Here is a 12,315-nt window from a genome sequence, read left to right as displayed (position 1 = left end):
CAGTTACAGAGATCTGAGACACTGTCTGCAATCTTTCAAGTTCCTTTCATTTTCATTTCCCTGAACAGCTACTAATTAAAAAGGAATGGTCATATATTATCTCTAACAGTCTTTACTCATTAGATCACATGGTTAAGGTTAAAGTATTTTTTAATTTCCTGACAGCCTGTTTACGAAAGTGCAGGTGCCTTCTTATGTTTTTAAATCATGGTTGAGGTCCTTACACCAACCACACTAATTAGTTAGAAATGTTTAGGGACCCCCAAATGTGGAGCAAATATCTCACTCCACCAAAGATTACACATTAACTTCATAGTCATCCCAGAAACCCCAGATCTTGCTCTTCTACTACTACTCCTCTTGCTGAAACCCATTGGGGACAACCAAGAAACTGGCATACAGCAACATTCAGTCTGAAAATCACTGTAGTGTGAGGATGAGATCATATCTCAAGAGCTAACAACCACGGTACAGGCACAAATGAACAAATCCATGCTTGCATGAGGCTTGGCAAGTTTCACTTGCCTGATGTAACCTTGTGACCATATACTCTCACATCTTAGGTTCCTTGATTTGTTAATTTCACAGAAACAGCTGTGATCAAATTATTTTTAAAACCACATTCATTTCATGTAAGAAATGCTACTGATAGGAGTCTATGGCAACTCCTGGAAAATTGTTTCAATGGTTACTATTTTAAAAAAACACATAATGTTTTAGTACCAATCTGGCTTTAGCTTCTCCTTACTGACTGGCTACTGCACTGCCACAAGATTTGCACTTCCCATAGTGGTACTTAATTTCTCTGATCACAATACCCTTTCACTTTAGTAAGTGATATGTATATTGAACTCCCCAAACAGGCTGCTGTACGAATGACTAAAGACAAGGAAACATTTCCTGTACTTCTGTTGAGAACCCTCCTCTATTTTTCCAACATCTTTTTGTGAGGCTCATGGTAGACGTGGACCTACCATACCAAGAGTAGGTGCAGCAGGACTAAACACAGAGGGTGCATCTTCTGTTCAACACCCCACTGATTTCACAGGGGCAGAACTAACCCTCTTTGCAGAAGACCATCTGTATCTGACCACCCAATGTCAACCCTGATTTACTGCTTCTCCTTCCTGAATCCTTACATGTATGATCACGTTTGGCTGAACTGAAATGTAAAGTTTCCTTTCATGCAGGATATCAAGTGTTCCTGATGAATGGCCCATCCTGCCCTATTTCATAGTCTAGCAATTTTATCAGTTTTCAGGAGCAAGTATACATGTGTTTTTCCAAACTACTAATAACTGGTACAAGAACAAGAAGCACATCCGTAACAATATCCAGTAAAAATTCAAGGCTTGATAATAATTCAGTGTTCTCAATAATATCTTAAGACCTACAACAACTGGGTAAGTGTTTATCCATCACTAATTCTCAAGGTGAGGAAGGACAAGCAGTCAACAACTGAAGGAACTACTAATGTACTAAAGCCAGTGAAATCCTATTTAACAATTTCAGTATTTTGCATGTCCTGAATGTCAGGCTGGTGCTGATTGTTCATCTTAGCCACGCCTCTGTGTACTGGCATAGTAATGCCAATCTTCTCTATTTCCCTAAACTTTGACTTCTAACAAACCTTGCAACACACAATGCAGAGAACCTCTCTGTCAGCTCCTTTTGTACGTTTTAGTGTCAAATTATTCAGACCAGCTAGAAAAAAGCAGCAACTGCTGATGCTAGATGCTAACATCCTCCTACATTGCTACCCCTGGTGATCAGGGACCAGGATGTTCTGTACAGGGCCATGGGGATATTTCTTGGATATGTTAGAGGAAGGTTCATTTCAGTTCAAGTACAGCATACTAGGAATATAACTGTACTACTTACACTGCACTTCACTGAGTTGATAACTTTCCTCAGAAAAATAAGTGTATCAGAACTATTTAAACTACAGCCCTTCCACACCTGGGCACTCAGCACAAGCTGGCTTCAGCAGGAGCCAGACTGCCTCCCAGCAGGGCTTGTTAGCTTAGGCTCTCCAGCAGACAGATTCAACAACTTGAATTCAACAGTTTTTGAACCATGCAGCTGACTCTGAAAACACAATAGTTGTGCTGCCTTGTGCTTGAACTAAAACACTGTTAGTTCTGAGCTATCCTAACAAGCAGCTGAGATGTGGGCATCAGGTATGATGTATTCCCAAGCCAGAGAACAGGTTAGTCAAAATAGATCTAACTCATACTCTACTTCACATAAGCACTGTCAGGTAAAAGAAAGATTTGTTATACTAACTCTATTCCACACAGTAAACCACTCAGTTAGTGCCTTGAGAGCTTCACTGTCCTCTTGAGAAACGACTTCTTGTGTCCCATCATCTTTTCATGCTTCCTAGCTTTGCATTTAAAGGACAGAATTAAAAGCTGCAAACTCATCTGGACTAGGGTTGATAAACTGAATACAATCTCCTTGTATGGGGGTTTGCATTTCCACCCCAACCCAGATTATTTCTTTTCAAGAATATGACCTTTTTCAGTTGCGCGTTTTCAGTATCAAGCTGTGAGTTCCTAAGCAGTTCAGTTCTCTCCAACTGATTTGCTCAAAGCCATGTTTCATTCTGTAGAAATCTAGCCATTGGCAACCATATCTAATTTGGACTATATTCCACTTTACATAAATAAATCTATCAGCAAGTCCTTCCTCTGTCAGTTACATTATTATACTGAACAGACAACAAGCTTTCTAAAAACCACAGAAAACAGATTGTCCATTTCAACATGGATTTTCTTTTGCATATGGAAATGAAGAGCATAAACTCAAAACTGAGTGAAAGTGTTTCTCCCAACCTAGTCATTTTCAAGAAGCTGTGATAGGCAGATGGAAAGCTAGATGGTGTAGGCAAAAAGCAAAATATAGGTGGTCCAATAAAAGCTCAAATCATGCACTGGCTTGTATAGCATCTGGCTGTGCCCAAGTACATCCCAGGGCAGTTTCCTCAGCAAACAGATGAGTGCCAATCTCAGCCCAGAGAAACGGCAATAGCACCCTCTGCTCTCCAGGCTGAGATGCCGATCATTTGTCTTTTTTCTCAAATCCACAGATTTTGTCTCCCTCATTACACTGACCCCTCCCCAAAACTGTTCAATTTCAGGCTTCTTTTCCAGGTCTACATTTATAAGGTTTCAAGAAGATATGGTGTTTGTCTTAAAAACATAAGATTTAAAATCAGCATGTGTTTATTTGTAGTAAGTTTCCATACATTGTGGTAGGTGAGTTGTATTTCCTGGAGGTGCTTTCTGTGTAAGAATAACACTTTCTAATGAACTCACCATGGCTGAGTGATTCCCATAATATCTGTCTTCATGTAAAGCAAGACCATTACACTGTAGAGGGAAACTGAGGCAAGGAGATTGGGTACTTTGTGCAAATTCAGGTTTGCCAGTCACCGCCTCTTTTAAAAGAAAAATCTCCTGAAATCCACTCACGACAATAAAGCACTTTCTTCCATATCTTGGCATGCAGCAGGTTGCATTTAAAAATCTTCTAAACACTTTAAATATTTTTCTTTTTTTTGCACCATCCATTTTCAAGCTAGCAGGACAACCTTTGTCATTAAAAAAACCCCAAAACAAAGCATTCTCCTCCTCCCCTCAGCCCCACCCTACTATTACTCAACCCAGAAGGAAATGAAGTAAAGCATCTTTATTTGTGAGAGAGCTTATTGCAAGGGAGGGACTGAACTCAAGACCAACTATATTTGGAACACAACACAAAACCCACCTTTTCGCAAAAGCCTTCCCCCAATGATGAGCCGACATCCTTTCATAGCCAGATAATGATTAGCATGAAGAGAAAGAAAAAAAGAAAAGGAAAAAAAGTAAAAAGCAAATGAAGTATGAAGGTGTCAACAACTGAAATATTTTTGGTAGATGTTAGTTTTATCCAGTATCTGTATGGTTTCAGATTAGAAACACCCAGGGCAGGGGATGACTAGTATCAAAGTTCTTGAACTGCTTAAGGTGCCAGAAGTTGAGGAAAAACCTGAAAGAAACAGAACCTGATGTCCATTTGAAGAGCTGAAAAACAGTAAGAAATCAGAATGTCCAAGACCAGCAAAAATCCATGTTTGATTACAGTAAATAGGAAACTCTTTCTGAAACAGGGGGGAGAACAAATGGCATCAAATTCTTAAAAGTATTTATTTAATTAAATAGTGAGAACAAGCTTATCATCAGCAAAAATGAACAAATAAAATTTAATCTTATTGAAGTCACTAGGCATGTTTATTACTTTAACTGTTACCTCACCTCTACCTGAAATACTACAAAGTAATATTATAGAATTTCTTGGAAAGCTGTCAGACGAGTAACCATCATGACAGCCTCATTTCATTCAGATTTTTTAATTGTAGTAAGAAAAAACTGTACTTAAAGCCTATACCTCATAATGCTAATAATGTAAGTATTCCAGAACACAAATATTTGAGACACTAAATTGCATCTTTACCTTAACCTGGGCACACAATATATAAATACATAGTAATTTCTGGCTCTGCACTTTCCACTAGCACTCTCATTTACAGAAGAACTTAACAGGAACCATATCATAGTTTATTTTTTAAAAAAAAAATCTCAGAAATATTTAAAATCAAACATGCAAAGAGAAATTTTCACTGCAGCCCTTCCCAACAACATGTTGTATTTTATTTCCTGTTCTCATTAACATCTTTAAGAACCCACAGACTGCTTAGTACTACTCAGTGTAAGTGCAAAAAGGTAGCCCTAAGGATATGCACAGAGGTAGCATCTTACTGAGCACAGATATCCCTGAAATAGCACAGCAGGGCATCCTGCAACTGCTGACAAAGGAATTCTACTGGAAAGTCAAAACAGAGACTTATGTTTCTGGCAGCCACCAAAGGGTGTCACAGCAAACACTCAACCACAATTGTTTATATACCAGCTACTACCCTGGGATTCCCTAAATCATCATGTATTATAAAGTATTATAATATTTTCCTAGATTATTAAACAGGAATGCACCACGAGAAGATGTCCTGTACTTGTCCTGATTTTACTTCCCTCCTACCAGTGACCAAGGCACAAATCAGGATATGAAGTGAGGTGGATTCTGTCAGACCAAGTATGCATATGTTGATGCTTGCATAACCAATTATTTGCTTCCAACATATATAATTAAAAGGCAGTTTTTAGACTAGCTTGCTCCATAATCTCTCTTAATGGTAAACAGTCATGGCTTCCAACTCAAAATTTTAAAGGGTCTCCTCCGAAGAAAAATGCTATGCACCTAATGTGGCACTGACTGAAATTATCAACCCATGAGAGAATTTATTCACTGATGTGGGCTACGGCCCATCCATCATGGATGTTGTGATCGAGTGGAACAACTGAACGAGGCAGAATTCAAGGGAGATAAGCAGACCTTCTAGAAATATAATATAGATGTTAAAGGAGATAAAACACTAATTGGGATGCTTCTGTTGTCAAAAGGGAAAGATTTCACTGCGCAGTTCTCAGCCCGTCATAGTGTTCATTCATGTACTGGTATGACATTCATGAAAACGAGTGGCTATTTTAATTAGGTCAGATCTGTCAAACCACTGGATTAAAGGGGAAACCTGAAGAGTAAACAGCCTTTAGCACATGGAAGCTATACCTCTGACACACATTCCTAATTCCTCCACACCTCAGCGGGGAAGGCAAAATAAAAGAAAAAAAACAGGAGTAACGGTCATGACACGGCAGATCCGGCTCAAAGTGAGCACAGCAATGCAATGCCCTACACTCAGCAGCTTGATGGAGGTGGGCAGCAGGGACACAGGACACTTTCACCTGGCAGAGGGAACACTGCTACCCAAAGCAACACATGCACACTCTTAATTCTGGCTACTGACCAGCAGTGGGAATTGCAGTGGGAATTGCTAGTGACAAGTGCAGCACTGCCCTGAAGACCAGAGTGGGGATGTGCTGACAGCAAAGCACTAAGAGTCCTCAGCAAAGGGAGGATGCTCCCCCCACAGACATACAGGGTCTGGCTCAAGAGTCCTCCCGTGTAAAACCACTACAGCCTCTGCAATGTGTTTGGCAGTATTCGGTTCATGGTCTATACAGCATATGAAAGAGAGTGATCTTGTAATTCCATGATTAGCACTGAACAACACAACAGTGAAGAAATCCTGCTTATATAATCAAAAAGATAAGTCTGGTGCCAGTTAGAAAAGCTCTTTAAAAGCTCTTTTGTTGCTTCACATTATCAAGATCTGACATTCATCATATCTTTCCAGCCAAAATTCCTTTACTGCTGATTAAAATGGATATTTATTGACATCAGCCTGGGGAATAATAGCTAAAAAGCCAACCATATTCTATTCTTCATCAACAATACTGCCAACTAAGTTGTTTCCAGAATCATCACTGTCAGTAATTACATGCTAAACAAAAAAGAAAAAAACCCAACCACCTCACAGTTGGTTTTCAAAAACCACATGGAGCTTGCAGATAGAAAACTTTGCTTAGGCTTTAACCCTGCAGGAACAAATTTTATTTGAAAGTCAATTTCTGTTTATATGTATATATATATATACATCTTGAGCTCAGCAACTTCCTGCTTCTTGGGGCAAGAATTCTGCTTAACCCAAGGGTTTCATCCTTATCACAGGTGTACTCAGGATCTTTCAGGTTTATATTTTAAGAGCAGTATGCACCTATTTATCATATGTTCTAAAGAATTTTAGTGGCAGATGATCTCCTAGCATAGCAGAGCCAACCCTGATATGCCATGAGCCTAAAAAAAAAAGTGACCTCCAGTTTTGATCTGGCTGACACCCATAAGGCAACATTATTCAACTGAGGAGAGGAAGTTGCAGGCAACATGCTACTTATATATCATATGAAATGGAGATCAGGAGAGACAAATGCCTTCACTCTTTGAATTCCTTTGACTTGAGTCACCTGAGACATGTTGTCAACAGGAACTGTCCGCTTACATCAACATGAATATATCTTTTGGCTAGAACTAAGATGGAGAACTGAGCAGGTAAGCATACCAGGTGAGTGGGTAACAAAAGCTAGGAAGAAGTCTATTAAGTTCAGTGTACTAAATATTGTATTTCCTCTCATTTTTTTCCCCCAATTTCCTGTAGTTGTGTTCTGTTTTTCAGACTGCTACCTCTAAGGCCACAACATAAGTCACATTTGGTGGTGTTAATGAATTAAGCCTAACTACATACATTTTCTGGAGTAAGGTCCTGCAACCTACTTTTTCTGAGTGACTGAAATAATGTAAAAAGGGGGCAAAAAAAAAGGTTATTTCCAAGAACACAACATCCCAAATTACACTGTTGTAGATATGTATCTGTTTGTAGTTGTGGCACAACTCAACTCACCCTAGCACCAGGGTGCTGTGCTGTGACTGGCTTAATTTAAACCAAAATAAAAACACCAGGAAGCATTTCTAACCTTCCCCACCTGAACTGGATGTTCTGTTTGCAGCCACAGAATGGGGATAACCCCACCTTTCTTAAGGGTATGTACCAGTTGGATCAGAGCTGACCAGACTCGTCACACAGCCCCATGTTAATTAGTTCTGGCACAAACCGCGGGTGGGAAGAGGCACCCGAGGCTGATGCCCCCAGCAGCCTCCCATCAGTGTGAACTGACTGAAACCAACAGATTAACCACCACAGCACAGGCAGTTCAGCACAGCTAAGAATTAATGTCTCACTGTAAAAATGTGAAGATACTAGCAGCTGGTGACTTGCAATATCATGCAGCCTCACCAGGTATTTTCTGAGTACACAGTACCAGGCCTGTCGGCATCAGCATCTTTTTCTGCTCTAGGGAATTTTGGCACTAAAAAAATCCCAGGTGAATTCTTAAAATGTTTTTTATTTCTAGTTATTTTGCCACCTTCACCCCGTTTAATTCAAACCAGAACATTTACTACAACTGGTGAAAAATATGGAATAATGTAGATGGTGCTGGTAGAAGAAAATCTATCAGAACTCTTGGCCACAGGAACCCTTCCCTCCTTGGTCCCTTCTTTAAAAAAGCCCACAGGATTTCATGCTACGGAAGAAAGCATTCCAATTACAGATCTATCTGTAATAGGAGAAGACTGATAAATAATATATAGAACAATGCAAGCTTGCATATTGTCTGCAAATGCTCTAATGCATTTCATAGTTAATTGATAATAAACCAAGGCATACTGCACTAACTTTCCCAGTATCTTAAAATACGTTTTTGTACCTAACCCTGCTCTTACTAAATCTTTTTAAATAAAAAAAAAAGGGGGTGGTACTTCTGCTGCACAGAATCCTTTTGTGCAAGCACAGTTGCCATCATGCTGGCATTTTTCAATAGCAAATTTTTCACATTAGGCACAGTCATGGAGATAAGAGTATATTTTAGTCTTGCTTTTCCTCAAATTACGTAAATTTTTAATTCAGATTGGCCTGCAGAACCAACACATTCAAAATAGTTACCCTTTTTTCCTGCAAAAAAACCCCACAGCTGTGCAATGAACACAGAGGTTTAATTAAACTCCTTAATACAAGATTTTTCTTTTCTATTTCATGCTGTTAAAAAAAGTAATCCTCCAACCTCCATACCACCTGTATTTCCTTGTTTCTATCTATAGTTTGCTATCATCTTCCCACTCTTTGAACATTTTTTTTAATGAATAGTTGTCCTACTCCTCACAATTTTGCTCCTTCTGCTCCTATTTCTTTGTCACTGGTTGTCCTCCATCCTGCCATATGCACATTACTCTGTGACTCCTCTCATCTTTTGTTTTCCACCTTCTATCTTCCTTTTCCACTGTGTTTCCACACTCCATTCTCCTCCATCTTCTCTCCCTTCCTTCTCATTACTAGTAAAACAGGTTTACTCATTCTTCTGTCATCTTAAGTCCTTCTTCTGTGTGTATCCTGTCTCCCAGATTTGCATGAAGGAGGTCTCTGCCGCTTTCTTTCTCACATGCAGAACATGTATTTGAAAAAGACCGAGAAGATGTGATCCTGTCCTGCACTTCTGTCCCCTAAGCAGCTGGCAGCCACTGCTGCACAAGACATGGCCAGAGAGGAGCTGCTCTGTCTCTGCAGTGAGGAGCCAGCTCATCGCAGGCCAACAGCCAGCTTCCAACTGTCCAAGTGTGAAGTTCCTATGATCAGAGATCATCTGGGATGCCTTTCCTCTCAAAACCAGGTGACTTGGAGCCAAATTCTTTAATCTCAAAGGCACTAAAGGCTTGGTAGCTCTGAGTAGCTTTTGGGGAAAGTCACTGTGACAGTATTTCCACTTCAGCATGTCTTGATAAGAAGCCTTAGGAAAAAGAATAAAAATCAAGTACTGGCAATTACACTTTTTTATTCAACAACCTTCCAACCTGCCAACCGCTGAACGTGGTTAACTGCAAGCACAGACAATGATAATTTATACTCACTGTCATTCTGGAGGCTAACTTCATTTTCAAAAGTGCAAGTATAGGCATGGATAGCTATGATCAGCACACTTTAACCAGATTCAACACCAGCCAAGCCTTTGTCAGCAGTGGTAACCTTCCAAGCAGAGAGAAGGCATTAATGGGGTCCACAACCATGGCCCAAAGGCTAGCTGAACACCTTGGCACCTCCTAAGCCTCTTCAAAGAGTCCTCTGAATATTAACTAATTAGACTTCTCTTGTGTGAAAGAGAATGAATCAAGGCTCAATTTACCTGCCAACACAACACACCCAGCTTTGAGGTAAAAGAACAGTTAGCTGAAGTATCAAAATTACTGCATTTGGTATTAAAAAAAGAGACCTGGTGTTCACAGCTGTAGGGGTAATTCAGACAGATTAAACATCAAATTTAAATTTAGTTTTTAAGCAAGGCATAACAGAACAGAGTTTGGTAAATTTCTAGATAGCTGATGGCCAAAACATCAGAGAGCTTCCTGAGGAATATGGTATTGTACTGGGAGGGGCTTGGCTCACTGGATCTGGCAAGTACTTGGATTAATCACTCCCTGACAGTATCATTACCTATAGGTATTTCTGTGGACACCAGCACAGAATACAGGAATTGAAAAATATGCCTTATTCTAAACCTAAGGCAATTCATCTGCAAGCAAGACAATCCATGTATGTCAAATTATGAAGATAACTAAACAGAAGTGTTAGACCAATATTTTGAAGTGAGAACAAGGTGCCTTAAGTGGAAGACATGTAAAAATCTAACTTCAAGTGCTAGAACACACAGCTTGTGAATAATTATGCTTCCTTGAGCACATATTAAGTCTTTCCACTGTTAAGTTATCCACAGTAGAGTTTGAATTAATTGGGGAATCTGATCTGAACACTTTCTAAAATTATTTACCATGTGGCCTCCATACCTTTGCATGGAGCTCGACAATCCCAGTCAGGTTTGGTATAAACTAAAACAATCATCCAAATAAACTCTGCATAGTATTTTGTAGAGTATGTTTCAACTTCAACTCTCCCCATGGCATAGGAAGGGCCGCATAATATTTTAATTATTTTCTTCCACAAGACAGGAAGCTCATTGAGATTTTACAACCAAATATGCTTAGTTGGCTTTTTGCTCAATACAGCCCTTAGCCTGCAGGTTGCATGTAGTGCTAAAACAAATAAAGATCACAGAAGTTAGAAGTGCCTATTATGTCAATAAAATCTAAATCCCTAGTAATGCAGTAATTGTTCCATGCAGCATGTTTTCTAATGCTTTGTCTGGTCTTGTTTTAAACAATGGGGCTACCATCACTTTTCTAGGACTATTTATGGTCTGGAACAATCCAACAGCTTTTCCTGATCTTTAACCAAAGTTTCCACCTTTTATGCCACTCCTAAACATAAGAAGCCCTTACAAAAAAATAAAAAAAAATTATAAAAAAAAAATTATAAAAAAAGCCTCCTCCATCAAGCTTAGCATCTATCTTGTAAAGAATATCAGACAGCCTTTACAAAAAGCTGAATACAAAGTTCACCGATCAACTCATTTTAGACTACAGTGAGTGACAACTCCCTTCTGTTTATCATTTGTGGACATGACAGAGCCCATGCAGAAAAATGGTTAGACAGGATACACCAGGATCAAGTAAGTTTTAACTTAGTAGAAACACAGTTTCTATCTGCAGAAAGGGAGTCTCCTACAGAGCCTTGTTTGTTGCTATATGCTCATGTGGTAGGACTACTTTTTTGTTGTTGTTCTTTATTCCTTTAGCATACGACCTTTGTGACTGATTTAATCCTGTAAATAAAGTGTCAATTACTAAACCTTGGCTTTGTCAAGGTAAAAAAAAAAAAAAAAAAAAAAGGAAAAAAAAAAAAAGGAAAAAAAAAAGAAGAGGAGGTATTCGGTGTGTGTGAAGGGAACAGGCTCCCTTGCGCGAAGGGTAATTCCAATAAAGAAACCTTTTTAATGTCATCTGAACAGGTGACTAGCCTAACAGCGTCATTACCACCGAGAACCCTGCAAATTAAGCAGGGAAGAGGCCTATTATCTAGGTCACCTAGCCCACCCCTAGCCAAGCTGAATTATTCCCATCTGTTTACCAGAGGTTTATTCGGGTGCTTTAGCACTAAGTTTACGTATCAGGAGAAGGCAATAGCCCCCCAGAGCTCCCCTCCCCACCGCGGATCCCCGTTACCGACATAACCAAACCCATCCTCGCCACCCTGCGACACTCAAACACTACAGGAGGAATTAAAGAGGGGACACCGGGTTTGGGAGGGATGCTCGCAAACACCAGGGAGCCGACGAACCGTGCTATGGAGGGGTTAAAAAAATAATCAATTCAGAATAAATCGGCAATTTGGGCAGCGTGCAGGCGGCGGGCGGCTGCTGACAGCGCCCCGCGGGGCGATGGCCCCGCGGCGGGGCCGGGCGCGGCGCGGTGCGGCGGGTCCCCCGCGGCCGCGGTACTCACGTTCTCGGTGTCGCGCTCGTTCACCGTGGGCAATGGAGTCCGAGTGGACATTTTCCCTCACTCGGGCGGCCGCGGCGGCGGCGCGCACAGACACACACACGGGCCCCGGGCTGCGCGTCTGCTCCGAGATGGTGGTCGCAGGGAGCCACCATGAAGGACGAGGTGCCTGGCGGGGGGCGGCGTCGCGTCGGTGCCCCCCCACTAGATCCTCCTCGGGGAGCGGAGCGGCCTCGCCCCCTCCGAGTCCTTCGGGCTCATCCTACAGCCGGGGTCCGCAGGGGTCAGCAGCGGGGAGGGGGCCGCCTCATCCAGCGGGGAGAGGATGGAGCCGAGGGAAGGGATGGAGCAGGGGAAAGGGAGGCGGCGAGGGAGCGG

At 41.0% G+C, this 12,315-nt stretch overlaps 1 protein-coding gene across 13 annotated transcripts in view; it reads right to left on the bottom strand.

Annotated features, from left to right (window-relative positions):
• The window catches only part of MARK3 (microtubule affinity regulating kinase 3), a 61,598-nt gene extending 49,289 nt beyond the window's left edge, over window positions 1–12,309 (bottom strand). For 11 of the 13 annotated variants that reach the window (XM_015630515.3, XM_015630519.3, XM_015630517.3 and 8 more), the window contains exons 1-2: window positions 11,941–12,309; window positions 3,772–3,810 (exon numbers count right to left, since the gene is read on the bottom strand). In XM_015630515.3, the coding sequence (XP_015486001.1) occupies window positions 3,772–3,810; window positions 11,941–11,991 (90 nt within the window). In that variant the 5' untranslated portion in view covers window positions 11,992–12,309. The remainder of the gene's footprint in view (window positions 1–3,771; window positions 3,811–11,940) is intronic. The other 2 variants (XM_015630518.3, XM_015630527.3) reach the window with 1 other exon arrangement.
• Between the last annotated feature and the right edge of the window lie 6 nt (window positions 12,310–12,315).

Source organism: Parus major, chromosome 5, assembly GCF_001522545.3.
Source record: "Parus major isolate Abel chromosome 5, Parus_major1.1, whole genome shotgun sequence".
NCBI lineage: Eukaryota > Metazoa > Chordata > Aves > Passeriformes > Paridae > Parus > Parus major.
This window is presented reverse-complemented; position numbering and strand designations above follow the sequence as displayed.